This window comes from Manis pentadactyla, chromosome 2 (genome assembly GCF_030020395.1).
Source record: "Manis pentadactyla isolate mManPen7 chromosome 2, mManPen7.hap1, whole genome shotgun sequence".
Lineage (NCBI taxonomy): Eukaryota > Metazoa > Chordata > Mammalia > Pholidota > Manidae > Manis > Manis pentadactyla.
In genome coordinates, this window is record NC_080020.1 from 9,263,940 (window position 1) to 9,290,505 (window position 26,566).

Below are 26,566 nucleotides of genomic sequence, written 5' to 3' on the forward strand. Positions count from 1 at the left end.
TTTATGGTTTTTAAAGAATACGAGGAAGGGACGGTCCACCTTTGGCCATCCTCTTTCTCATTATAGCCTTTGTTAATCCCTGTGACGTCTTCCATGGCGCTGGGCTCACACTTTGAAAGAACCCTCAGCCTCAGAAGACCTTGAGACCTTCCGAGGGCATCTGAGGAGATTCAGACAAGTTGAACCTAGGGAAACCCAAGATCATTTTACGCACAGCAGATCCCCAGATCAGAGGCAAAAGGCTCTAACCCATCACTAGGCCGTGGCAAGCTTGTGCCGGATGAGCCATTCTTCCTTTGCTTTTCGAGCCACTGCTGGACCACCCGCCGCCCTCCTCCAGGGAACTGAGTTCTGGGCTGGGCTAGGGGGGAGACTGTCAGTGTGCCCATCGAAGAGTCCTCGTTGCATGGAGAGGCAGCCGCTGCCTGCCACAGGCTGCCGCCCACAGCTGTCTGTCCTCAGCTGGGCTGAGTCACAGCGTGGCAGAGGGCGGGGAAGCCCCTCTCACAGGGGCAAGAAGAGAGCTGTGGGGCTGGGTTCATTTAGCCATTTGCAAAATGCAATTACCCGAGGCTCTGACAATTCACTCAGAGAAGACTTACATTTAGAATGAAGAAGCATGTGCTTTATATTGTCTCTTTACTCATTAAACCCAAACCAGACTAAACTCTCATTCACCTCCATCCCAGACTCGTGTTCATATCTGGTGAGACAGAGGTAAACTGCCCACGCTTACTCTCTCCAGGGCTCCCTTACTGACTGTCCTTTCCAATAACAAGGAGCCTCTGCTTTCCTTCCGCCCCTGCACGATGCCCTGGGTGGTGACCCAGGCAGGCAGCTGGCCATGCCACAGTTCCCAGTCTGGATTCATCCCATTCCCGGGATGCCCCCTCTGCAGCCCACCATGTGGCACTTGTTCACGGAGGCCCCGAACTTCCCTGCACTGCCCCCAGCCAGCATTTGGAGGCTCCGGGCTGTGCTGGGGTGGGGCTGTGGACTGGAAGACAGAGGCCCCTCAGGACTTCATGCTGTTGGATTAGAGAGAGTGCGGTTTCTTCTGAAGGCGGGCATGTGCCTGCTGTGTAGGGGGCTCGACATAATGCCGGATAATGGGCAAAGTGTATGTTCTGATTAAGCATGGGGGTGCAGAGCCTGCCAGTCAGTCTAAAAGGACAACTTTTTTTTACAAAAGGTGAGATAAGAGACGAAGCAAATGTAAACTCCCAAGGAGGATCTCTACTGCTCCCTAAGGAGAAGGAAACTTTGCACAGACTTCATGGAGCAGAATCCACAGTACATTTAGGGGCTAGTGGCCCCTGAAGTGAAGAGACTGCCGGCTGGTCTTGGGGGAATGGGGTCCAAGGTCACAAGTCCGGCCTTTGACCACCAAGCTCTAGGGCTGAGCATCTCTGGAGAACACCCAAAGGAACCCAGAACATCGGACTGGAAACTGGGCCGACAAGGAACTATGTAGGGGGCAAAAAGGGAAAAGCATGTGAGTTTATCATGAAAATCTCATTTTGCACGCCTAAAGGGAGGGGCACTCTGGCAATCTGGCTCCTATTAATATGTAGCTAGCTATGGAATGAGTGCTGATTTTGATGAAATGCCTCTTTGTCACACTTTTCAAAGTCATACCATATCTTTAAAGTCACTTAAGAAAGTGCAGCGACAAGGCCATGCCCCCCTGCTCGTGCCACTCACTGGGGTCTGCAGAACTAAAGAACGAGGCTTGGCATCGTCTCCCACGACAGCGGCAGTCCTGGGCCTGGGGCACTTCTACAAGCGCCCTGATGCCGGGCTCCACCTGGCAGTTCTGATTCAATCAGTGTGCGGTGAGGACAGGGAGGGCCATTTTGTCAGAAGCTCCCTCAGGGGATTCCGGCGTGTAGCCAGAGAGAGACAGTCCGCCCCTCCAGCTCCATGGGTGGCGGGAGTTATCATGGGGGATCCTGCAGGGGGGGCAGGGGCGGGCCGCCTGAGCACGTGGGTTCCCAATTAGTAAGGCCTCAGAAGACCCTGGGTCAAAACGGGGGCAGCCTCCCCACTGCCAGCCGTGGGGCACTGGAGCATGAGGAGAGGCCAGATCAGTCCATCCGATCTTTAAGACCCCAGAAGGACAGAGATGTCCCCGTCCTTGGAGCCAGCACTGCCAAATGCAACCGTCTCTGATGAGGAAGAGCCGAGCATGGCGAGTCCAGCACAGGTAACTGAAACCAGGGACCATCCACATCGCCACTGCAGCCACACACTTAAATCTCACCTGCGCGAGGCGAGTGAGCATTTATTCTATCTGGAAATCAGAATACTGGACTTATGTGTGTTTCCTCTTGTACCTCACTGCCTGCATCCTCTCTGCTGCAGAAACTGAAGGTTAGGATGAGAGCCAACAGTCAGCACCGGGAGGAGAATCGGGAGCCTGAATAATTTATAGATTTAAATCATTCATCTCCCCCCAAACCAATGGGTTTCTATAGGCAAGGTTTACTCAAATATAAAGCCTTCAGAAGCTATTTCCGCCATAAAGCTTTCCCTTAACCTCACAGCTGGAAGTCATCTCCGAGCTCCTAAACGCGCGTCACCTCTATTTCTCACCCACTGTCATAGTTTCTTGGGTACTGGCCCCAGAACTTTCCCTGGTCCAACCTGAGGCTCTGAGCAGGCAAGCCTGCACTTCACACATCTTGGTATCTCTGGCAGTGGCCCCGTCATGATGCCCTGCACACAGTGGGCATCCACGCAAACTTCTTTGCACAGCAAATGAGTGAATCGCTTTGGCTACTATAAAGGACCAAGAAAAACAGGACTCAGAGCCCTCAGCAGACAGAGCACTTTTGAAATATCCACAGGCAGCTGTGTAACTCATTCTCAGGTGGAGAAGGGAGGGCTTTCTTTGCGTCCAGTCCCTCCCAGTATGAAATCTCTAAAAGGCTGCTATGTCCCAGCTTCAGGGTGAAGTGGGGGCACGTCCCCCCGTATGTGCTCCTGCACCAGCAAAGCCCAGTGACACGTCCTGCCCTGGGCCACACTCCCCCCGAGACAGGGCTCTGTGCAGCCGTGGTTTCCATACACAGCACCCCGACGTCAGTCTTTGCTCAGAGGCCTCCCCCAAAAGCACATTTTTGCTGCCTGACAACCACCTCCGGTCCTCCCTCTGCACCTCTCGGCATCGTCTCCACCAGCCAACTCAGAGCTTCAGACCAGAAGCTTTTTAGTGAACGTCGGGATAAATCTGTTTTCTGTGTCAAATCAGGAATGAAGAGCCAGCGGACACAGAGGCACAGACAAGCTGCCAACTGCACTGGGTTTGAGATGGATCGGGGGGTCATGAACTAGGCAAGGCCACGGACAGCAGCAGGTGTCAGTGTCTACTTACCAGAGTCACCTCAGCGGGCTTAGGAGGCCATGCTGGAGGCGGTGTCTAATCTGAGCAGAAGCAGGTAACTTCAGCTGTAACCTAGTCTGTTTCCTGGCCTCTATGTTTAAATAGCCCCAGGCAGGCCATTGTGTCCGGTTTCCGGGGACTTCTAGAAAAGGAGACTGACTAGCCTAAGCTGCTGGATAAAGGGCTGTCCGATAGGAGATTTTCAATTACAACAACAGTCCTTCTTATTACTCTGAAGTTTCTCCTGTGCTCCCGGCAATTCAGGAGCCTCTGGGCACTGTCCCCATCCAGGAACCTGTTTGGAAGCAGTCGGCCGAGGGCAGCCCAAAGGCGCATGCTAATGAAAAGCCACTTGGCACTAGCCCAGGGTTTAAGGAGCTCTCTTCACAGATGCCAGTGGACCCTGGGGATCGCAGAAGCAGACTACGTGAAGTGATACACCAGTGAGAAGGTGGGTATTAACGCATCAGCACCTTGGGGACTTGGAAGAGAGAAGAAAGCGGAACCAGCCTAACCTCACTGCTGGACGTCCCGGGGAAGCACTCTCGGCTCCAGCCTTGCCCGCCTGTCTCACGCCCCTGCTGATGCTGGTAGCGGACAAGGCAGCGGGCCGAGCGCATGGGCACGTCCAGCCCCTACCCGCTCCCACGGGCTGCCTGAGGATCACTCTAGTCATTCCAGGATGAACCACCCTCTCCTGCAGGTCTGCTGGACTCCAGTTAATGCGTGGAATCCATTCTTTCATTTAGCAAACAGACTGAGAGCCTCGTCTGTGCAGGTACCATCAGGCACCAAACAGCCACAGGAAACCTGGCTGGCGGCTCTCACTTAGGGCTCGAGAGCACGGACCTTGGGGCCAGACTGGGTTCAACCGTGGCTTTTCCATGACCAGCTCTGTGAATCCGGCAGGCTATTTAACCTCCGGGTCTCGGTGTTCCCACCTGTAAAATGGTGATAACAATGGCACCTACCTTGTAGGGTTATTGTGGGGATTCAATGACTCAGTCTAGTTCGTGAAGAGCTAGGAGCGGCGCCTGATGCATGCCATGTGCTAGATAAGTGTGTGCTTATTATCATCACTGCCCTCATGGAGGAAGCAGGTGACGAACAGGGGCATGGGTAAGGCTTAGGCTATATTATTGACAAGCGCTGAGGAGAAACTGAAGCAGAGAGGGTGCCAGGAAGAGTGTGGATGTGGTGGGGAGGAGCTCCAACTTCAGATAAGGAAAGGCCTCTCCAAGAAAGTGACTTTGGAGAGCAGTCTGGAAGGAAGGGACAGAGGGAGCCATGGAGTGTTTAGAGGGAGAGCATTACAGGCAGAGGATGCAGCAGATGCAAACACCACCAGGTGGGGACTCAGAGACGGAACCCAGAGGGCTGGAGTTGGGGAAAGGAGGGGACAGCAGGGAGAAACAAGGGCAGAGGGCAGACTGTGCAGGAGCTCACCTACCACACAGGGCTTCCAGTCAAAGTGGCGCTGGCTCCCCGCCACCCTCCACCTGCACCTCCCAGCAGCAGAGACAGAGCCCAGAGCCGCGGACTGACCTGCTCCTGGTGCTGACACCTGAGCCGCAGCAGCTGGGCGCCGTGCTCGCCCTGGAGGCGCGCCATCTCCGCCTCGAACTGCAGCTGCAGCCGCCCCTCCAGGTCCTGCAGCTCCGCCTGCTGCTGCCAGGCCAGCTTCCTCACCTCGTCCTCAAAGCGCCTCTCCAGCTCCTCCTTCTCCTTTTGTAGTTTCTCACACTTGGCTGTATTGAAGGCTGGGGAGGGGGCCAGAGAACAGCATCTTTTAAAAAGGAAGTTCCCAAAGGATCGATGGTGAGAGTCTTCCGCACCCCCAGGCAGATCACCAAGGTTAATGGATTAAGATTCTCTTACTTTCGGACAGCTTCCCAGTTCGTAACGTGCTTTCCTTTCTACTGGCATTGGATCCTCACAATAGACCCTGATGCTGAGGTCTAGGCTCCAGGGACCTGTCCAAGGTCACTGGTAAAGTGCAGAAAACTGCAAAGGCAGATGTGGGCTTTCTGACCGTGGGCTGCTGCAGCAGGGTTGCTCTGAGGGTCCATGGACCACAGGCACCAAAAGTATTGGGCGTTTGTTAAAAATGCACATTCCTAGGTGCACCCTGGGTGGATCAGAGCCCCTGGGGCAGGAGCCCAGAATGTGAAATTTTCACAAGGTCCACAGTGACTCTTCCGCTCTGACACTGAGGACTGAGACCTGGGCACGCCTCGACGTTGACAGGACGGCAGCGGGCAGGGCACTGGTCCTGAAGGCCGAAATGCCAAACAGGACAATCTCAGAGAAAATGCAGGGGTTTCCTTTGAGGTGACCAAGGCTTCACCAACACTATTCCCCACCAGAAGGACGGTTAACCACTCAGTACCCCTTTGCCCAGGCCTGCTGCCCTGTCACAGTCCTGGTTTGCTAAGCATGCTGCTAGAAGCGGATGCGGCAATGACAGCCATCTATTGCTCTGGCAGCTACCCCACCTTAGTGTCTCTGTCTCCCATGGGCTGCAGGCAAGAGTGATGGCTTTCATTTTAAAGACTGCTTCCTCAACAGCAAACTGCGTGCAAGGAAAACCCCTTGACAATCTATTCTGTTTAGGTCAGATGCAGCTGATTATACACAGTACGTGCACACCAAGGTCAAGGTGCACATACACGCCATTTACATTCCACAAAGCCTAGGGGCTTCCATGCTCTCCACTCCGCGTGACAAGCTGGAGCCATCGTCATTTACTTTAAAATGAAGCAGGTATACGTGCTGGTTAACTGTATTCTGTGCCCTAGGAGTAGTTGGATATTATGTTCAGAATTACATATCCAACGTAGTTAGATACCATTTGAAACATCCTAATCAGGAATCCCACCCAAAGAGGCAGCTAATTCAAGGGCTTTACAATATTCAGCTCTAAAAGAGTTTGTTAATTAATATGAGGGATTGTTAGAAAACATTTTTTCCCTGGTGAAACCCGTGGTGGCTTGGCTGGTAGCATACAGGCACCTGGCCAGCCCAGCAGCCCTATGCCATCCCCAGTGGCCTTCCTGCTCTAGGGCTTCCATTGGCCCAGTGGTCCACGCCTCCCCATTCGATGCAGCATTCTGATGTACCATCTGGCAAAGGTGATCTGCAAATGTAACCGAGGTGTCCTGGTCAGGGGACAGAGGTGGGTGGCGTCCTCCCCAGGTGTAGGCAGTAAGAGGAGGCGCAGTCGCTAGAGAATTTCAAAGCAATATCCAAACTGACTTTGAAAGCCCTCTGCTTTTCATTGCCACTTTGGGCTAGCAGTTTGAAAGAAGGTTGGTAAAAAAAAAAAAACAACTCCTCAAGAAAAGTTCTAAACGATTGCTACAATTACTGGTGAGATGTTTAAAACTAATTTTTGTATTTTAAAAAAACTGCAGGAAAAAAAGTCGGATGTACAGGGCAAGAATGTTATTGTCCAAATGACCTTTTCCCCCCCTGAACCATTTGAGAATAAGGTTCTGACCTGTTGTGCTGTCTGCCCTGAATCCCTTAGTGTTCCCTATCAGCAAGGATATTCTCCTACATAACCACAAGATAATCGTCAAAACCTGAGCCCCTGACGACTGCCAGGCCCATGAAGCATCCTGCCACAGACATAAATTAAATAGCGAGGAACAAGGGTTGTGTCGTTTCTGCCTACCGGGTACCTTAACTTCTCAAACCCAGTTTTCTCATCAATTATGGTGGTGCATTTAAAATGTTTTGACTTACAAAACATGCAAACAAACGGTAGGATTTTCTTAAATATGTATTGATGTCGGTGTGCCTTGGACAGTGAGGTCCCGTAACAAGCACACAACCTCCGGGGCAAGAGGGATAGAAAATAGATAGGTTTTTATAGCACATAGAATTGCACAGTCTTATTATTTCTGTGTCGTGCCTTCTTTTTTGTTTAACAATGTATTATAGATATCAGGCCGTGATATTCATTCTAGGTCTGTCCCTGAACTGCACTGCTGCCTAAATAAGTCATGAGCTATGCAGGCCTCAGTTTTGTGGTCTATAAAGTAGTCACGTTTTTCACATATGGCCCCAACCTCCAAATTCCCAACTGCTATTACATACAAGAGAAGAGATACTTATATTCTTCAGATGACCCCATGCTGTAAGCCCCAGGCCTGCAGGGAGATTGAATAAAAACTGTTCTGGCACCAAGGGGTACAGTCCCAATAATGGGACTAAAGAGCTAAACAGACAAAGATGAATGTAGTCTAATTAAATAGCATTGTGCAGTCTTCCCTTTATTACTTCTGCCCTTATTTCTGTTCATGTGAAAGCATTTGGTACTTTATAGTGAGAGGCAAACACCACAGTAATAAATCCCTAGTATCTAAGAAGCTGAGAAAATAATTTCTATTTAATAGGACTGTGATTGGCCAAGAGAATATAACACTTCTAGTTCATAAAGAGCTTGAAAAGCAAATTGGGATTAGAATCTGTTGCAGTTTTAAATAAATGGACAGATACATGTATGCGTGAATATAGGTCTATATTGTGTGTCTATATATATGTGACATCAAAAAAACCTAAAATCTTATTCAAGCTGCATGTAGAACATCCTCAGACACACGTAATATTGCTGTGCAACCATTTATAAAACAACCTTAATGTCCACCACAGTTTATAAATCAACAGAGAGGGAAAAAACTCGATTTTCTTTAAACAACAGCCCCAAATATCTCTGGAATAATTACAACTTATATTGTGTTTCCCAAAGAGGTAGCCAAGTAGTCACAGCACTAGACATACTCCAAAGAGAAGTGTATCTGGCTTTACAGCTCATGATAAAAGCATATGGGATAATATTATATGGCCTCCTATGCCATAGGGAGTGTAGATATTATCATTGCAAAATAGATCATCTAAATATGATGAAATGATATTGAATATAAATAAGTGGTTCTGTGATAGTGGTTCCTGCTACAGGCTGAATCGTGTCTTTTAAATGCACATTTAAATACAAATCCCCAGTATCTCAGAATGTGACTGTTTAGACATATTTTTTTTTTCTTACAGAGGTAATTAAAGTAAAATGAGGTCATTAGGGTCTGTCTTAATCTGAGACAACTGGTGTTTTTATAGGACACAGACACCCATAAAAGGAAGGCCATGTAAGGACACAGGGAGCAGACAGCATCTAGAAGCCAAAGGGAGAGGCCGCAGAAGAAACCCACTAATAAATGTCTGTTGTTTAAGCACCCAGCCTGCTTCTCTGCTATGACAGTCCTAGTGAACTACTATAGCCCCTATTGTTACATATTGATGAAAAGAGAGTCCATAGTTAGATGAAAGATTTATGTTGTTTCTTTGGGAAGTGGGAAAAGTTGAAAAGACAAAACCTTCAAGGAAAAAAATGTATTTAAAATTACCCATAATCTCCCTACACAGAGAAAATGAAATTTTCAATTGCATAATCCTTTCATAGCTGCCGCAGTGGTGTGAATTCTTAACATTATCTTAGGAATTCTCCATGTCTTCCTCCTTAACATTTTTATGGCTGCCTTATATTCTCATGTTGATGTCCCGTAGTGTTTATGCTCTTATGGTCAGACATTAGGTGAGTGCCATCCATATACTGTTTTGCTTTTTCACTAAGATACATTCCTAGAAGTGGAGTTATACCAGGTTAAAAATTATGAACATCTTTATGCTGTGAAATTGTTTCTTTTTGTTTTGGATGGCAGGGATCATGTAACAAATCAGTGCCCACCAGGGGGAGCTGTAACGCCTGAAAACTGCCCTCTGGTGGTAAATGCCTTTGTCCAAACTGTCAGATCACAGCGACATCCAGGGGGCAAACAGAGTCAAGCCTCACCGAGCTCGCTGCCTGGGATCCTGGCCACCTGCTCTCTAGAGCCTGATTCTCTTCCTCTTTCTTTAAGACTTTTTTAATGAAAATGTCAAGAAGAGAGAAAAGGAGGGGCTGAAAATGGAGTATGAAAGGTCCAGGTACTAAGAGCAGAAATGGGAGTGAAGGAGCCCAGGAGACAGTCCTGGGTCTGCTGTCAAGTGTCGGCGCCGCATCTCCAGGGCCCAGTGACTAAATGGCAGTTTTTGCTGCAAAAATAACAGTTTCCAGGTATAGAGAGCCTCTGGGTGCCAAGAGCCTGGCACACGGTAGACCCACTGGGAAGTGTCCAGCAGGCAGCCTTATCTCCATTTCCAAGGAGCAGGCAGGGCTGAGAGGGATAATGGGTCCCAGGCCATTGTGTGAGTGGGCCAGGCCCTATGGAGCAGCAGCTGGCAGCCAGGCCACGGCCTCTCCCCTTTGCTCTGCCTCCCTGGGGGAGCTGTCACAGCACACCAGGGCTGGAACAGCTCAGAGGTAAGGCCAGGTTTAGCACGTCACCCTCAGGCACTCGCTGTTTCGAACTGCAGTACATCTCCCTACCTGTCTGTCTCCCTCCCCAGTGGCAAGGAAGAGGGTCATGTCCATTTCTGCATTTGTGGTCAGATACATGGGCCAACAGTCAGTAGACAGTAAGTGAATTTATCAGGCGCCTGCTGGTGCTGCACCCAGACCTAGGCGCAGCAGTCATAAGGGGCAAATAAACAGATGAGCAAAATTTTTAAATAGCACAATTTTAGAACACAAACATGTGAGATAACTTCAGTGAAGAAAGCAAAATAGGGCAATGCTAGGGAGGGACTGCAGAAAGGGACAGGTGAGATTTAGCTAGGTGAACAAAGCAGGCCTCTTTGAGGGGACAGCATCCCGGATGGATGTGTACGACAGAGAGGGAGAGAGCCACAGGTGGGAGGCTGCAAGTGCAAAGGTCCTGAGGCGGGAACACTTCGTCATAGATGAGGAATGGAAGGCCTCCACAGGGCTCCAGTGTTCCAGAGACAGTGGAAGGAGGCAAAGCTCAAGACAGGCAGGGTCAGATCATACAGGGCCCATGGGTTCTGAAAAGGAGGTAGGAAGATACCTGGGTAACACTGGGAAGCCCGTGATGGTCTAAAACAGGAGAGAACAGAGCTAATTAAGCTGTTACAAGATCCCTCTGGTGGTGGCATGGAGAACAGACTCCAGGAGGCAGGAGAGTGGGAAAGGAGGCTTTTGGAGTCTGGGCAGTCTTGATGGGAACCAGAACTGAGGTTGGAACATGGGAATTTGTGGATTGATGTGTGCTGTATTTGGGAAGCAGAACCACCCTGGCTCATGGGCTGGATGAGGGTCTGGGGAGACAGAGAGCAACAATGGTGCCGTTTAAGGCCATGGGGACACTTGAGGCAGAGGCCATCTGGGCAGACACCTCAGGCATCAGGCACCGAATAAACCTTTACTGAATCACTAGATGAACTCCAGCACGTAGAAGGGTCTGTAGTTCGCATACGTTATGGCAGATATTGGGTTCCTGGCACTCACGCGGACCCTTCTGGATGCTGTCAATTAGTAGGAAAATATGAAATTCAGGACTTCTGGTATCTTGACAAGCCCTGTGACACTGTAATAATTAATGATGATATTCTAATTCACAACAGTTCATATGCCATAGCTTATTTTATATGTGTTGAGATCTTAAAAGCATGAGACCTCAGGATAGACTTGGTATGATATCTCCCCCAGTGAAGTGGGGGCCAATTGATGGATGTGGTTTTTTTTCCCCTGTGGGTTGTAAATGGTTTGTGGGAAAATATGCAGGATTTGGCTGTAGTAAGATAAAGAGCATTTTCTAGTTGCTAGGAATTTCACATGCTACGTAACAAACACGGAAAGGTTTCTTATCAAGGTAGTGTTTGACGTGCACTAACCATTTACCTACCTGTGGGCCACACTCTGGGAACACAGCCCCCAAACTGGATGACTATTTTATATAAGAGGCCTCAAGATTCCCACATAGATGTCATCAAGTGCTGCACTAAATCCCACTCCTTATACTTGAGCTTTCACGCAAGAGTGACATTAAGTTAACTCTTGTTGTACACTGAACCCTGAACATCAGGGTTTCCAGACAGCAGATTAGAAGGTGGGATAGGGGAGAAGCAACAGTCCAGGAAGCGAAGTGGTCCTGTGACTCCTGGGAAGGAGAGGAGACAAGGCAGAACCCAGGAAGGGGAGGGGAGGTGGGGGGGTGGGGAGCAAGCCCACAGAGAGAGGGTACAGAGGACACTGCAAGAAGGTGGCCACCTGCAGGCCAAGGAGAGAGGTCTCTGCAGAAACCAACCCTGCTGGCAGCCCGATCTGGACTTCTGGTCTCCAGAACTATGAGAAAATGAAAGTCTGTTATGTAATCCGCCAGTCTATGGTGTTTTGTATGGCAGCTGGAGCCGACTGACGTAGGCACTGTGTGCTACGCCCCCTCTCTGCCTTAGCATTCTAGAAGTCTATGGATATTGTAAGATGACCCGGGTCATCAAGAAGAGCTTACACTGAGTCCACTGTCTGCACCTGAAGAAGACAGGGAAGGGTATGTTAGGCTGGAGGAAGGAAAAACAAGGACATGCAAACAGAACAGAGAGATGCCATAGGGGGAGAACAGACCAGACCCCAAGGTCCGTGCCGTATATGGAAAGGGGACAGCGCTCCCTGAATTCCATCCTTCTGATGTGCCAACTAAGACCCGGATGTCAGCCTCCTCCCTCTTGGAAGGAAAAAAAGTTTCTAGCTGTCTATTATGTCACCTTTAGCCAATCATACCTGTCCACGCCCCCCAGGATAGCTCGCCCACTCCTCCCCCTCCTAACCCCTTATAAGCCCCCACCTCCCTGACCGGGTGTGACGTCCCCAGCCTGTGACACCCAGACCGCGGAACATCACCCGGGAGTTGCACTCAAATAAACTACCTGGCCCTTTGTTGCCTCTCTTCGCCTGCTTATTTTGGCTAGAATTTATCTTACAGGGTACACCATTTTTTATTATGATTTCCCTTCAATATGAACCCCTAGGAGATAAGCTGCCTCTGTAGCAAAAAAATGTGCTTTTGCGAATCACTCATTCCCTAGTGACAGGTTGACATTAATGTCCATGCTTGGCATTCGTATGTGTTTTAGTTTGTAAGGTTCTAAAACATAAACATTTTAGATCGAAATATAAAATATAGAAATTAAAATGTGAAATACTTAGTTTGTGAAGTTCTAAAATAAAGTTAAAACATATAAACTAGATTACCTTACTTAATCTTCACAGCAAATATCAAAGCTGCGTGAAGCAGGCATTATTTCTCTGCTTTTACAGAAGAGGACAAGAGGCCGGGAGGGTTGAAGCCACTTGTCCAGGCTGACACAGCCAGAAGGCAAGAGCCGGATTCAGTCCCAGGGTTCTGACTCAGGGAAGTTGCTACACTTTTGAATAACAATAGGACCGCTATTCTGCCTTAGGCTTTGGAAAAAGGGGAGCAAAAAAAAGGATTAAGGAATAACACATACAAAAATCTCAATTAGTTTAAGTTTCTTTTTTGTAATAAATACTTTGTGCCATTTTTATCTGTTCTTCAAGATGAAGGATGGGCATTTCAACAAATGAATTATGACGGCTCCTGGGTGTGAACATCATTGCCATGCTTGTTAAAGGAGAAAAATACAGGATGATTTATGGGGGCAAAGGAGGAAGAGGAAATGGATTAAGGCTGGTTATCATTTCAAGATTTGAAAAGAAAAATAAAAATGCTTCTCCATGAGAACTAATAACGCTAGTGCCCATAAATGGGAAGTGACTTCCTGGGAAAATGGTTATGCATAGAGAATGTTAATTCCTTTCCTCCAGGTTAAACTGGATTTGCAGAGTTTTAAGAGCATCTCAAAGGCAATGGCTCGTCTGATACACCACCCGGGGGGCCGTCCTGAAGGTCCCAGGCTTTGGAAAGGGCAGCAAATGGCTTTGTGTGCTCACGGTATGTGCTGCTTGTGCAAAGTGGTATTGAGAAGACCCTTGATCTTACATTAATATTTGTCACAAAAATTGTGCAGGTGACATCTTTTGCATGTTGAAGATCCCTTTTAGAAGATTTTAATAACTTCCTGAAAAATGTTTAAACAGGTGCATGAGCTCAAGTTCTGCTCTTCCCCGTGTAAAATCTACCCTACAGAGTTCTAAGCCATGAACTTCTATGACCCCATCACTTAAGTAGCTGCACAGCATGGAGTGGCCCCATTCCACAGGATGCTGCCAACCTTGGTCCTCTGTCCATAGTTTGGGTGGCCCCATTCCTCTTATTTGCTCCTAGGTGGGGATGGAGATCCAGTGGCTGCTGGATTATCAACTTCCATGCACTTGACAGGAGTAGGCTTCAATATACTCATTCCTTCGTTCAGACTGTCAAATGCACGCGTGACCTGGCCTGGGTAATCAATCTGTGTGCTCCGCAGGATTTGTGAGATACCTCTCTGAGGTGTTCCTAGATCTCTGATTAAGTTTATTTTTTATCCCAGGGTTTACTGCTTATAAACTTTGACAGGAATGAAGGATTAATGCTTTCAATCTGTAGAATCTAACTGTTTAAAAGGTGTACATTCCCCATGAAGGCACCCCAGCCTCTCTCCATTACTTACAAATACATCAAATAGAGTCCAAGGAACAAAATGGACCACCTCAGATTATGCCTACCCATTAATTTTTAGGCATAGACACAAAAGAAAAGCAAAGTTTTTAGACAATCTTCTACAGCCCAAAAGTGTGTTTATGATTAATGGAAATGTCTGACCAATGCCCTGGGTAAGCCTGCTGCCTTTATCTATAGAATGCCACCACTTAGCACAATACAAAGCAGATTTCCGTAAATATGTGCTGACTTGGGTATAGCTAGGAAACCACTTCCTGCAGTCAGAATCCTCGGGCCGCAGAGGAGATGGCACTAGGGGATGCCACACCCCTTTCAGAACGCGGCAGCGTTCTCATCTTCAGACTCTGCGTTGTCCTGGCTGATGGGTTTGTGTCTCCGCTGCAGTGTTCCTTCCTGGAGATGCCAGGGGGGGATCCATGCCTGCCTTTTCTGCCCCAAGAGGCTGCCCAGAGCCCTCAGCTCACGCCCCCTCCTCCAACTTCAAGGCTGACGGCACGGCATCTCCATCTCCCTGTCTGCCCCCTGCTTCTGTGTCACGTCTGCTGCAGCTCTGAGCCTACTCCCCCTCTTCTGAGGATCCTCCTGAATCCAGTGTTCACCCAGGACAACCCCCCATCTCAAGAACTTGAACTTAATCACATCTGCAAAGTCTCTTTCCCACAGGAGGTGGCATCGTCCCAGGTTCTGGGGACTCATACAGGGACGTCTTTGGGAGTTCATTCAGGCCGCTGCACCCTCTCAGCTTCTCCAGAGCTTGTTTCGCATCACTGCGTCTCCCCATGGGGGCCCCACTCACTGGCTCCACATGTGCAGCCTCTCAGCGTTTGAGTGTTTTTCACCTTTAACAAGCAAAACCACCCGGAGCGCAGTCTTCCCTCCATGCTGCCCCCCAGCCCCCGACTCTGTATTTGCCTTACTCTGCAAAGCCCAGATTCTCACAAGAGATAAAGATCGCCTGTCCCTGCCTCCAATCCCTTATCTCCCCATCACTTTTCACACCACTGCAGTCAGGCAATGTCAGCTCCATTTTCTCAATGTGGAATTTGGCCACTTCTGCCCTCCTCCCTGCCCTGTGAACGGAGAGGCAGACACTACAGGAAAACAACACAACAGCACTGTCTCTGGGCAGGCACGGGAGGCGGAGTGCCTGTGGGAAGCACAGGCCTGGTTCTGGAGCCTGATGGACCCCAGTGCAAATCCCTGCTGTACAACCCAGAACCCGGGCAAGTCAGCGTGTGTCTCTCTGAGCCTCACCATTCTCCTCTGCAAAACAAGCAAAATGTGACCAACCCACAGGGTTATTTTGAGAACTGAAAACCACGTATTTACACTCCTAGACATTTCACAGGGATTCCACAAATGGCAGCTTTGATTACAATGATGTATGCCTCATCTGTAAGCATCTGATGCAAAGCACGGGGAAGGAGAGCTAGAGTGCCTCTAGTGAGGAGAGAGGGGATGGAGATGGGAATCAAGGTAAATGTGCAAAATAGCATAAGCATAATTTTTATTTGGTCTACTGTATCATTTTATTTAGCAGACACAAAAATATTTTTAAGAGTTTTTCTTGCAAGTTATGTCTCCCCAAATCATTTTCTGTGTGTGGTCCTAAGTTCCTGAGTACAAAATCTCTTGCACAAGGTATTCAGGACACTGACCTTGGCTATTAAACATAACCCCACCCCTCAAGGGGCCCTGGTCCAGTGGCACGGAGGGAGAATCCGATGCAGAAATGATCAGTGATGCAATGTGATGTGTGCTAAATACTGTGTCTGGAATCCAAGAAGCTGAGAAGTAATAAGGAGCAGGATTCCTCTGAGGAGGAATGAGTGGGCTAGGTAGGGTAGCATGGCGGTGATGGCTGATGAGTTTTCCAGGAAGTGTGGGGAGGTTGGTGGGGTGAAGAGAAGGCAAGGCCAGTTTAGGAAGAGGCAATGGAAGTTGTAGGACTTCTGGGACATGCGGATAGGGGAGAGGCAGGCATTGCATTGGTCGGGTAAATAGCAGTCTCCGTATGCCATGCGAAGAGCTTGAATTCTGTTTATCCTATGGATGACATAAAACCACTGAAGGGTCTTTCTTTACAATAGTGCTTTGATTTTTACTTTTTGCATATGAAAAAGGAATTCAAACAACATGGACAGGCATGTGGTGAACAGTGATTTTCCCTCCCTGCCTAGACCCTCTAGGTAGGGGCGACCACTGCTCCTGCCCCAAGTAGATGTGTTTCTTGTTACTGATTTTAATCAGGGAAGCGACGGAGGATGGCCGCCTCCAGGGGCAAGAAGGGAGGTAAGGGGACAAGTGAGGAGGTTTTGTAAAGGGGAGACTAAGTCATTACAGAAATGAGGAGGAGAGAACAGAATTACGGGACCTGGGGACTTACTGGGTACCAAGTATGAGGAGAGGGAGAGGCAGAGTCAGTGGTAACCCCCAGATTTCTGTCTTAGTTTACCCTGTGGATTATGGTGTCAATCTCTGTGCTAAACGACTGTGGTTGAGATTAAGTGTCACCACCTCCTTTTATCTTTTTATTTATAGTTCTCTCCAAGCTTTAACTGAAAGGGCTGCCTCAGAGACCCCATCTTGCAGCCTTCCTTGCTGCTCCATGTAGCCATGTGACTCTGCTTGGGTCCAGGGATGTGAAGAAGTGATACGGCAATTTCTAGGTCATAGATCTGCTTGCCGTCTACTTTCTCTCCCTCCCCTTCCCTCAGGCTGAAATCTGCTGTGCGCCTCAGCTTCAAGGGGCACACAGACAGGGACAACAGCTTTGTGGGCTTCTTGTCTTTGGACTATTACATGAGAGAAAAATATCCCTCTTATTTACTCCATTGTATTTGGGTGTCTCTGTTACTGCAGCTCAGCTGGACTCGATCTAAACTAGGAACACAGGAAAAGCAGAGATCTTGGTTTATGTTGCTTTGAGGTAGGGGGTATGGGGTTGGTGGAGATAAAAACCACTTGATCATGACGAGGTGTACTGCTGTGGTTCACCAAGAGGTGACCTCAAGGGAAACCAGGGCCAAAGACAGGGGCTTGGCAGGGAGCAGTTTAGGCAGTCGTTGAAGCCGCAGGGGTAGATGAGATCCGCCAGCAGGATCTGAAGAGTGAGCAGGAAAGAGGGTCTAGAATAGCATCTGGGACAGACAGATATTTTAAGGAGAGAGCCACTTCCTTCATTTCATGGTATGATCATTTGCTGCCATGCCTGTTTACCCAGCTGATCATAAACATTTCTGGGTTATGGATCATAGCTCATTCATACCAATAACTTCAGGCAGAATAGGCATTCAAAATTACCTTAGGAACAGCACTCTTAGAATGCTTTAGATCTTAGCACTAGATTTGCTTTCCACTTTTTTCTATTCATGACTGTAGACTTAGGCCATCTTGAGTTGGTCTTTAACAGCTGGGATTTAGAAAACAGATCACAAACACAAATGAATGGTGGGCCAGGTGGGGCTTGCGGCAACCTTGAGAGAGCCTGTGCCCAGGGAAATGTGGCAGCTGCCCTTCAGTAAAATGACAAAGAACTCAAAAAAATGTGGGCAACTGACACTTCACAAAAGAAGATATCCAAATAACCAGTTAGCACATAATAAGTGCTCAATGTCATTAGTGGTAAGGAAAATGCAAATTAGGGCCATTATGAGATACTCTTCATACCTACTAGAATCAACAACAAAATTCCTGACAATACCAAATGTTGGCAAAGATGTGGAGGAACTGGAGTTCTCAAACATGGTTAGGAATAATGCAAGATGGTATAACCAGTTTGAGAACTGTTTGGTAATTTCTCCTAAAGTTAAACTCACGTATATCCATGATCTAGTAATTTCGCCTGTAGAAATTTACCTGAGAGAAATGGAAACATCTCTGTCCATAAAAAGACTTGTGCAAAGATATTCATAAGTCTTATTTATAACAGCCAAAAAGTGGAAGCCACCTGAATGGCCATCAGCAGTGAATGGATGAATTAACTTTGGTACATTCCTCCAAACGGAACACTACTCAAAAATAAAAAGGGACACACTACTGATGTACCCAGCAATGTGGATGAATCTTGTATGTGGAGCAAACGCATCTAGACACAAATGAGTATATACCACCCGATCTTATTTACATCAAATCCAAGAAGAGGCAAAACTAGTCTGTGGTGACCGAAATAAGAAAACGGTTGCTTTAGATGTAGGGAGGGAGTGAAATTGGCTGGAAAGGGGCATGAAGGAACTTTCTGGATCAACGTAAACATCCTGTATCTTGCTTGGGGTGGTGATTCCATGAATGCATTCATAGTTGAAGATCATCAAACCGAAATTTGAAAATAAAAAATTTAAAACAAAATAAAGTCTTTTATACTTTTCCACTTTGAAAAATCTTAAATTTTTCCTGCAGACCCAAATGTCTACTATTTTTAAAGATCAGGTGTTTTTTTTTTTTACAGCACTTTAAAAACGTCATTCCACTGCCTCTGGCCCCCGTTTGGTTCTGATGAGGCTAATTGTCGTTCATGTCCTTGTTCCCTGTATATGATGTATCTTTATCTAGTTGCTTTTAATATTTCCTCTTGATCTGCGGTTTTCAGGAGTCTCACTGAAATATGCTCAGCGTGATGTGTGTGTTTGTATTTGTCCTGCTTGGGGTTCACTGAGCTTCTTGGGTCTCTAGGTTTCTCTTTTAAAACCCGGTGATGATCTTGGTCCATCATTTCCTCAAATATTTTTTCTCCCCAGTCCCTCTCTTCTCCCTCTGACAGTCCAGTTACCCATCTGTTAGACTGCTTGGTGTGGCCCCACAGTCACTGACACGCTACTCACTTATTAAAAATATTTATTTTTCTCTCTGTTCTTCTGATTGGACAATATCTGTTGATTCTCTTCAATTCACTGATTCTTTTTTCTGTAGGCTCCAAATGCTAAGTAAATTTTTCATTTCAGAGATTGTACTTTTGGGTTCCAATATTTCATTTGTTTCTTTTTTTTATACTTTCCATTTCTTTGTTGTGCTTCACTACCTGTATACTCACCATGTTCTTCCTTTTTCTAGAAGGTTTTTTTTTTACAGAAGCTATTATAAATATATAATATTTTTTCCTTGATTTTGGGTCTTGATTCTTGGTATGTCTAATTTTAAAAATACATATATGTTCAACATTGTGGATGATATATTGTATTACATTGTCTTTCTTTAACAAGTGTTGAGTTTTGTGGGGAGGCAGGTAAATTACTGGACTCCTTTGATTCTGTCAGGCTTGGTTTTATTCTTTGTTAGAGTGGATCGATTTCAGTTGGTCTTTGGGCCTAGAGAGACCCTGACTCTGTCTACTCTATCACGGGGTCCTGACTCCTACAGCCTGGCCTTTGTCAGATCTCAACCGATGGCTCAAGGTGCTCAGTGAGACCTTGCTGCCTGGCTGGGATGGAATTCCAGTATCTCCCAGCACTGTGCAACCTCTGGTACCTCATTCCGCTCTCAGACCTGCAGCGGCTGCCCTCTGCCAGGCCTCGCCCTGGACGCACAGCCTACGCTTTGCTGAAGAACGCAGGGGAAATCCCTGTGCAAATATCCGGGGCCCTGCTCTGTTCAGTTTGCCCCTCTCTATTCTCAGCCCCACAGTTTGCAGCCACTTTACTTGCTTCAAATGCTGCTATCTGCTTCTTCAGCTCGGTGAGATCACTTCCCACCCGGAGCTCGCCTCTGTGCTGCGGTCTGTGACCCCGGGCAGAAAGCAGGGGCTAACATGGGACTCTGAGTTTTTGCCTTTACTCAAGGATCACAGGCCTGTGGTGGCTATTGCCCAGTGCTTGGAAACAGCTGCCTCCTATGTTTTGTCTGGTTTATAGCTGCATACAGTGGGATGATAAGTCCAGGACTAGTTGCTCCACTGTGGCTGGAAGCAGAAGTCAGGGCAGGGGAGTTTGGTGAAAGCTCCCAGGTGATTCTAATAGACTGCCAGCTCCTCCCAGGGGATCCCTGCCTAAAAACTGAGGTCCTAAAAGAGAACAGGTCATGCAGATGGCTGCCCAAAGCTATCTCAGCAAGATGCCATTATTATTTATAGCACAGGATTGATTTGGGTCCACTAAGTAGTCTTCTGATGACAGTATCGGCTTTCTAGGTAGATGTGCCTATAAGGAGATGTAATTTTCATTGTAAATTAAGAAATTGGTGTTTTTGTTTTCCACACTGGACTCTAGTAAGCTTAGTTAAAAGGTATTTCCTTGAAAGTCATAGCCATTCTTTGTGTACTAACAAATAAAACGAACAAAGTTGGGCCACAGTGAATTCCACGAAGGTAAAAGCCCACGTTTCACTGTTAGCCTGGTCTCTGCTGGAACCATCATTCTGATCAGCCAAACTCTGACCACATTCTTTTTATTTTTAAGAAAACATCTGTATTAAGGAGCCCTGAGATCACGATCAGGCTCATTGTTACTAAAACCAAGTAAGTCTTTATATGTTGCTTGCAATGTTGACTTGGCCGTGTTATCATCTTTTTCACCAGATTAACTTCCCAAAGATCTGACATCTGGCTGAGAAACTGTAATTTTGATTTAAAAAGTGACCTCAATATCACATAAACATATATTGCAATTTATGTATTAACTCTGTTCAAATGAACTACCAAATTAAGCAAATAGATTGACAGTACTCTTGATTACCTGAATATGGCCCTGGGGTTAAATGTGGTTATTTAGATGAATGAGAATAATTCATGATGGCATTAGAAAAGAAAAGTCAAATGTTAAAAACTCTGCAAAGAGAATCATGTGAGTCTTATATCCCGACACTGCCCTTGCTTTCTGTGCAAGTAATTTAAAGAGTTTCACAACCACAAACTCATTTGCTCTCCTCTTCTTCTTAGGGTTAGCCACATGGAAAAACAGTCTTCACTATTTTTCCTATTTCCCAGTGGACAGATTACGTCAATGATGTCATTAATGCTCTTTCTATAATTGATCAAGCATATGGAAGAAACATTTCTTCACTGACTCCTCCATTTCCTTTAAGAAAAGCTTTTCCTGGATCCCTGACTGGGTTACAAACTTTCCAGTGAAATCCCAGACCTCTAGCGCCTTACTCAGTGTACTGGGTTTTAATTATCTGCTTATATAGCTGTCTCTCCAAGTTACAGGCACTCCCTGAGGCCAGAGGCCATGTCACATTCTTTTTCACTGCTGGCCCATTAAGGGGCACATCTCCTGGGTTCAGTCAAGTTATAAAGTGAAGCAACGGACGGTCCACAATCATTGTGCTAACCCTGGGCTTAGCACAAGAGGGGGTCCTTGAGTGTGAGACATTCACAAGTGGGAGGTGACTATATTTGCATAAATTCTATGTGATTGTTTGTTATTCAAAACGTACTTTGCAAAATGCTCGTTAGCAATTTTCAGGTTAAATTTGTAGCATGTCCTGTCTTTCTTTCCTGTTATTATTTTTTCCAGATGCCAGTTGACACCTTACAACACAAAGGCAACATGCAGTGGTTGTGGTGGAATGCGCCACGGACTCAGCTGTTCTTCTTAATAATTATGTGATTTGGGGTTTGATTCTCCTCTCTAGAGCCACACCATTTATTCACCATTAAAACAGTGCTGGTGTTATCTTCCTTACCTGTCTCCTGAGGTTACTGTCGGGATCAAGGGAAATAATATGCGAAAAGGCTTTGTAAATCATACACCACTTTAAATATTAGATTTACGAAGTCACACTTTATGGAGGCAGCTGGCTCTGAGTTTCAAGAAGCTGTTTGTTCTCAGGATAGTTGAGGGGCAGCCCTTGGTATCCTGAGCTATTCTATACTGGTCAGTCCTTTCAGGTTAGTGGAGGATTAAACCTACAGATTTAAAAATGTTAGCATTACCACATATCAGAAAGTAGAATTATCTTCATTCATACAAGGGTAAATATTTTAGAGGATCACAAAACATATCTCCACATAAAAAGAGAATGTGCCATGTGCATAGACTTAGAGTGGTTTTATAAATATCAAAAAATATGTTGCTACCATTTGGAATAAATCATTGTCTCAAAAGAAAGCGGCAGTTTTGTGGGATTGAAGCTGATAATGTATTTTCCATGGCAACCAAACCCGGTCTCCAGTACATTTAAGGGAGTTTGCAGTTTTGATATTATTGTGCATTGGTAAGCACCTGTTATGGATGGAAGAAAAAAATGACAATTACATTTACTGGAATTAAATCTAATCACGGCAGTTGACATCACTGGTTTGAATTTTTCCTAGCTCAGAACTGATCATTTCTTTAGAGGAGGGGCAGATAATTCGCAGACCTAGTCATGCTGAGTGGTCCATTTTGCAAAGAAAGCAGTATATTTGAAGCTATATTGTCACAGCGTGGCAGTATATTTATGTCTGACAGCAGATAAACCTACTAGATCAAACCTGTTTTCAACTAACGCTATTTGCCTCCCTGCCAGAGAGCTTAAGACAGTTACAGTACATATTAGTTCCCCCTCAAGTTGCTGAGCAAATTGAATGAGAAGATTCAACTCTGCTATTCGGAGAATATTTTGCATCCCAAAGGTTTTGATATCTTGTATTTTAATTTTCATTCAACTTATTTTTAAATTTACCTTGTGGTTTCCTTCTGTATACTTAAAAGTATGCTGTTTAATTTCCAAATATTTGGAGTTTTCTCACATATTTTCTTATCATCTAATTTTGTTAAGTCTAAAAACATTTAGCATGATTTCAATTCTTTTCTATTTGCTGAGGTTTTATGAGTCCAGAATATGTTCTATTTGCTTATGTTCTATGGGCATTTGCAAAGGATGTTATCCTGTTTGTTGGATGGAATGTTCTATTAATTTCAATTAGGTCAAGTTGGTTGATAGTGCTGTTCAGATTTTCTATAGCCACTTCTATAATTTTCTGCCTGCTTGTCCTATTGATACTGAGAGAGAAGGTGGGAGTTTCCATTCCAAAAATCATGGATTTGTCTATTTTTCCTTTGAGTTCTATCACTTTTTGCTTCATATAAATTTGAAAGCTTTATTGTTAGGTACACAGATATTTGGTATTTTTATGTTTTTGGTAAACTGACCCCTTCATCATTATCTAATGGCCATTTTCATCCTTGGTAATATTATTTGTCTAAAATTTACTTTGTGTGATATTAATATAGACATGCCGATTTCCTTTTGATTGGTTTTAGCATGTATCTTTTTCCATACTTTTAATTTTAAGTCATCTATGTCTTTATATTTAAAGTGGTTACTTCTAGGCAACTGTGTCTTGCTTTTTGTGTGTGTGTGTGTGTGTGTCTTGCTTTTTAAATCCAATCTGACAAACTACCTTTCAATTGGCATGCTTAGAAGAGATATTTTTATAAATCAGAAAATGTGCAATATACTTCTGTGATCCCAAGGTTTGTATTTTTTTTCTGAGGTGCCCTCTTGGTTTCTGCATTTTCACTCAGGTTTTTTTAAACTGTGAGAGGAAGAAATACAATGGAATCTAAACTGAAATTTAAGCTAATTAGCACATACTGAGTCCCCAGTATTCTGACAAATGCTCTGCTAAGCCCTTTGTTCTCACTTGCCTAGTACGACAGGATTTCTCTCTCCATCTTATTGATGGGGCTTCATAGCGCAGGCTGCTAGTACTACCAAAAAATATATTCTCCTCTTCCTCCATAGTAATAAAATAATATCTGCGCAAGGTCACCAAGGAAAAAAGGGCACATTCCCCATCTCTCCTGGGGTAAGGGTGCTTGTGATTTAGTCCTGGCTAGTGAGATATAAGATGAAGTGTAGTTCCTGGAAACTTTTCCCCAAAGAGAGCTGACCTGCACTTTCAACTTCTTTGTTCATTCCTTCCTCCATCCTACTACCTGGAATACAGATGTGATGACCACAGCATCAACTGCCATATTAGACCATGAGGAGAAGGGCCACAGTGTTGGGATGGTAGACCAGTGAGCTGTAAGAAGCCTGGGTCCCCTGTGGACTTTGTAGAGCAGAACCATACCTGTCCCTGGGTGCTTATCTCCTCACTTTTATATGAATGAAATAAAAATCTACCTTGATTAAGCTGCCATTTTGGGGGAGTTTATTTGTCCCTGAACAGAATCCTAATGTATATAAGTCTAGAAACCATATCACACCATGTTATATAATTATACTCTAATCATGTTTGGACAGATTCAGACTATCATCTTTTACGGTTTTGTGTAGAAGTCATATAGGATTGGGAGAAACAGTTATTGTATTTTGTTTATCTGAGTTTTCAATTTACTAAATTAAACATTACAAAAAATGGTCTTCCCATCCACAGGAGGTACCCAGCTGGTATAGGAACATCAGTTGCTAGTGTGGGAAAATCTCCAGCACATCTGATGTCAGAAGAGGTGTCAGAAAACATTCAGCAGGAGATGGTCTCGAAGTTCAACTCCCTGTTTGAAAACTATTATAATCAGGGAATTTGTATCAGTGTGGGATAACACATATCAAAATCTCTAGCAGGGGGCTATTAAAACTGCACACCTTCTAGAAGATTCTGTTGCAGCTCCACCAGAGATGGAGTATGTATGGGAATGTATTATGAATGGGAATTGTGTCAGCAAACACACCAGGGATTACTTTCAGTGGCTGGATTCCAAAAGCCCATTGAACCCAAACAGAACCTAACTTAGAGGCCTGACAGACCAGGATGAAGGAAGGAGGAGGAGGTTGCCTCCCTAACCCACCTGGGAGCCAGGCCAGCCCTCCTTGCAGCTTCCAGGCAGGTGCAGTTTGTCTTTTGCATCCCCCTTTCTGCAGCCATTCCCTACCCACCTAGGCGTCTCTCCCTCAGCCTTCCTGCTGCCCAGAGCTACTGACTATGGCACCGCACCCACCAGGCCTGCCCCAAATTACCTACAGCCCCCTCAACCCCGATTCAACGTCAAATACCCCCTTCCTTCAGCGTGGTGCGCTGATTCTCAAACTGTACTTAATAAAGACCTGGGAATTAAAATGATGCCTAGGCTTCACCCTCACGTATTTTGATTCTGTTGCCCCAGGGTAGGTCCTGGGAATCGGTATTTTAAAACAGCATTCCAGATGATTCAGCACCAGGGCTGAAAACCACCGGTAGAACTAATTCTGGCTGGAAGCTCAAAGCCTTGAATTGAATTGTTCACACCACGGGTGTAGACAATTGATGGGTACTTATGAGCAGATATTCGTAGAATTTAGGGGAGCATTTCAGTGGCTATGAAAAGTCTGAACAGCAATTTGACAGGCCAGTCCTGTTCTAGGATTTGCAATAAACGCCCCTAAACTATTCTAACTCTTCAGCCTCCTCCCTTCTTTCATGTTTGAATTCACAAATTCAGAAACACCAGCTCCCTCCACAGCCCTCCAGGGCGCCCCCCTCCAGTGCCCCCCATCAGTGTTGGCTGACAGGAAGTCTAAATCAGGTAGGGCTGGTGATAAGGAGACAGGACTGGCCATCTCTCTTTCTATATGATCACTCATAAGTGTGGTCTGTAAGCTTCATCCTCGTGCAGAACAAGATCCCAGAACTCAGAGGATCCCCACACCCCCTGTCCTGTCTCCCCTCACTATGCAGACTCTGTGGTGGTTCAGGCACATGCAGCTAAAGTGTCTACTGGGGCTGAATGCTGGGCCGAATGGCCGCACCCTGGTGCTGCCCAGGCCTCCCCAACCCCCAACCAGCTTTCTCATTTGGCAGGTGATTTCTGGTTCTATTCTCAGCACTAATTTGGAAATCAAATAAGACTTAAATACAAAAATCCAAGAAGATCCTTGTGTGACATCTGCTTCACCCGGAAGCTTTGGGAAAGGGCACAGGGAATCAGTACAGGATTTAGCATATTCTACCCAGCTGGACTGGGGTGCATACCCCAGACCCAAAGCTTGTCCATCAGGGCTGCAGATGTCTCTCTGGGAAGGAATTCACCTGGAGTGGAAGGTTTCATCCTCTCTTTTCAGGTTCAAAGTGCTACACCTGATAGTTACAAGAGTCACCTTTTCAGACAGCCTATCACCATGACCTTCTCTAATCAACTCTCCTTTTTACGAGAGGTTAGCTAACATGTCCTACCTGAATGGTTGCTGCTGCCTCCAGAGCTCATGCTCGGAGTCATTAAGGCTGGGTGAACCATTAATCTCACCTAAGGAAGCATCCCTTTCATGGATAAATACATACACTTGGCCCTTGTCCCCCCATGAGTTCTGCCATTGCTGCCTCTCAGGCTTCTCTCAGGAAACCTACAGTGGGGTTGAACCCCTAGGGCTCCTCACCAGGGGATGCAAAAATAAAATAAAGAAGGGAAAGCCACATTTGGAAATCAGTGCTCTGCGTACTGCACGTATGTATCCCTACATGTTAGTCTATTACTACTTATCATTCTACATTGTTCCCTGGGTTCGTCTGGCCTTCAGGTCTGGTGCCTATTTGCAGGAGGAAAAGGTACTGGGTCCCCTGCCAAGGAAGGCTGGGGCTGTTCAAGTCCCTTGGCTTGCGGAAGAAGCCATGCCTGCACTTGGGGGGCTGTCCCCGGGACCACGCTGGACGGAGGAGAAATGCCCACTATAAAGAAAATAGCAGGCTGAGGTTTATTTCATCTTTGCTGACTGACTCCTGGGAAAACAAAATAACAGATTGTCTAGA

General features: G+C 46.2%; 1 protein-coding gene across 9 annotated transcripts in view; it reads right to left on the bottom strand.

The window, feature by feature from the left end:
• MTUS2 (microtubule associated scaffold protein 2) overlaps positions 1 to 26,566 on the bottom strand; it is a 507,260-nt gene that overhangs the window by 21,056 nt on the left and 459,638 nt on the right. For all 9 annotated transcript variants that reach the window (XM_057489951.1, XM_057489952.1, XM_057489957.1 and 6 more), the window contains one exon: positions 4,931 to 5,145. In XM_057489951.1, coding sequence (XP_057345934.1) covers positions 4,931 to 5,145 — 215 coding nt within the window. The remainder of the gene's footprint in view (positions 1 to 4,930; positions 5,146 to 26,566) is intronic.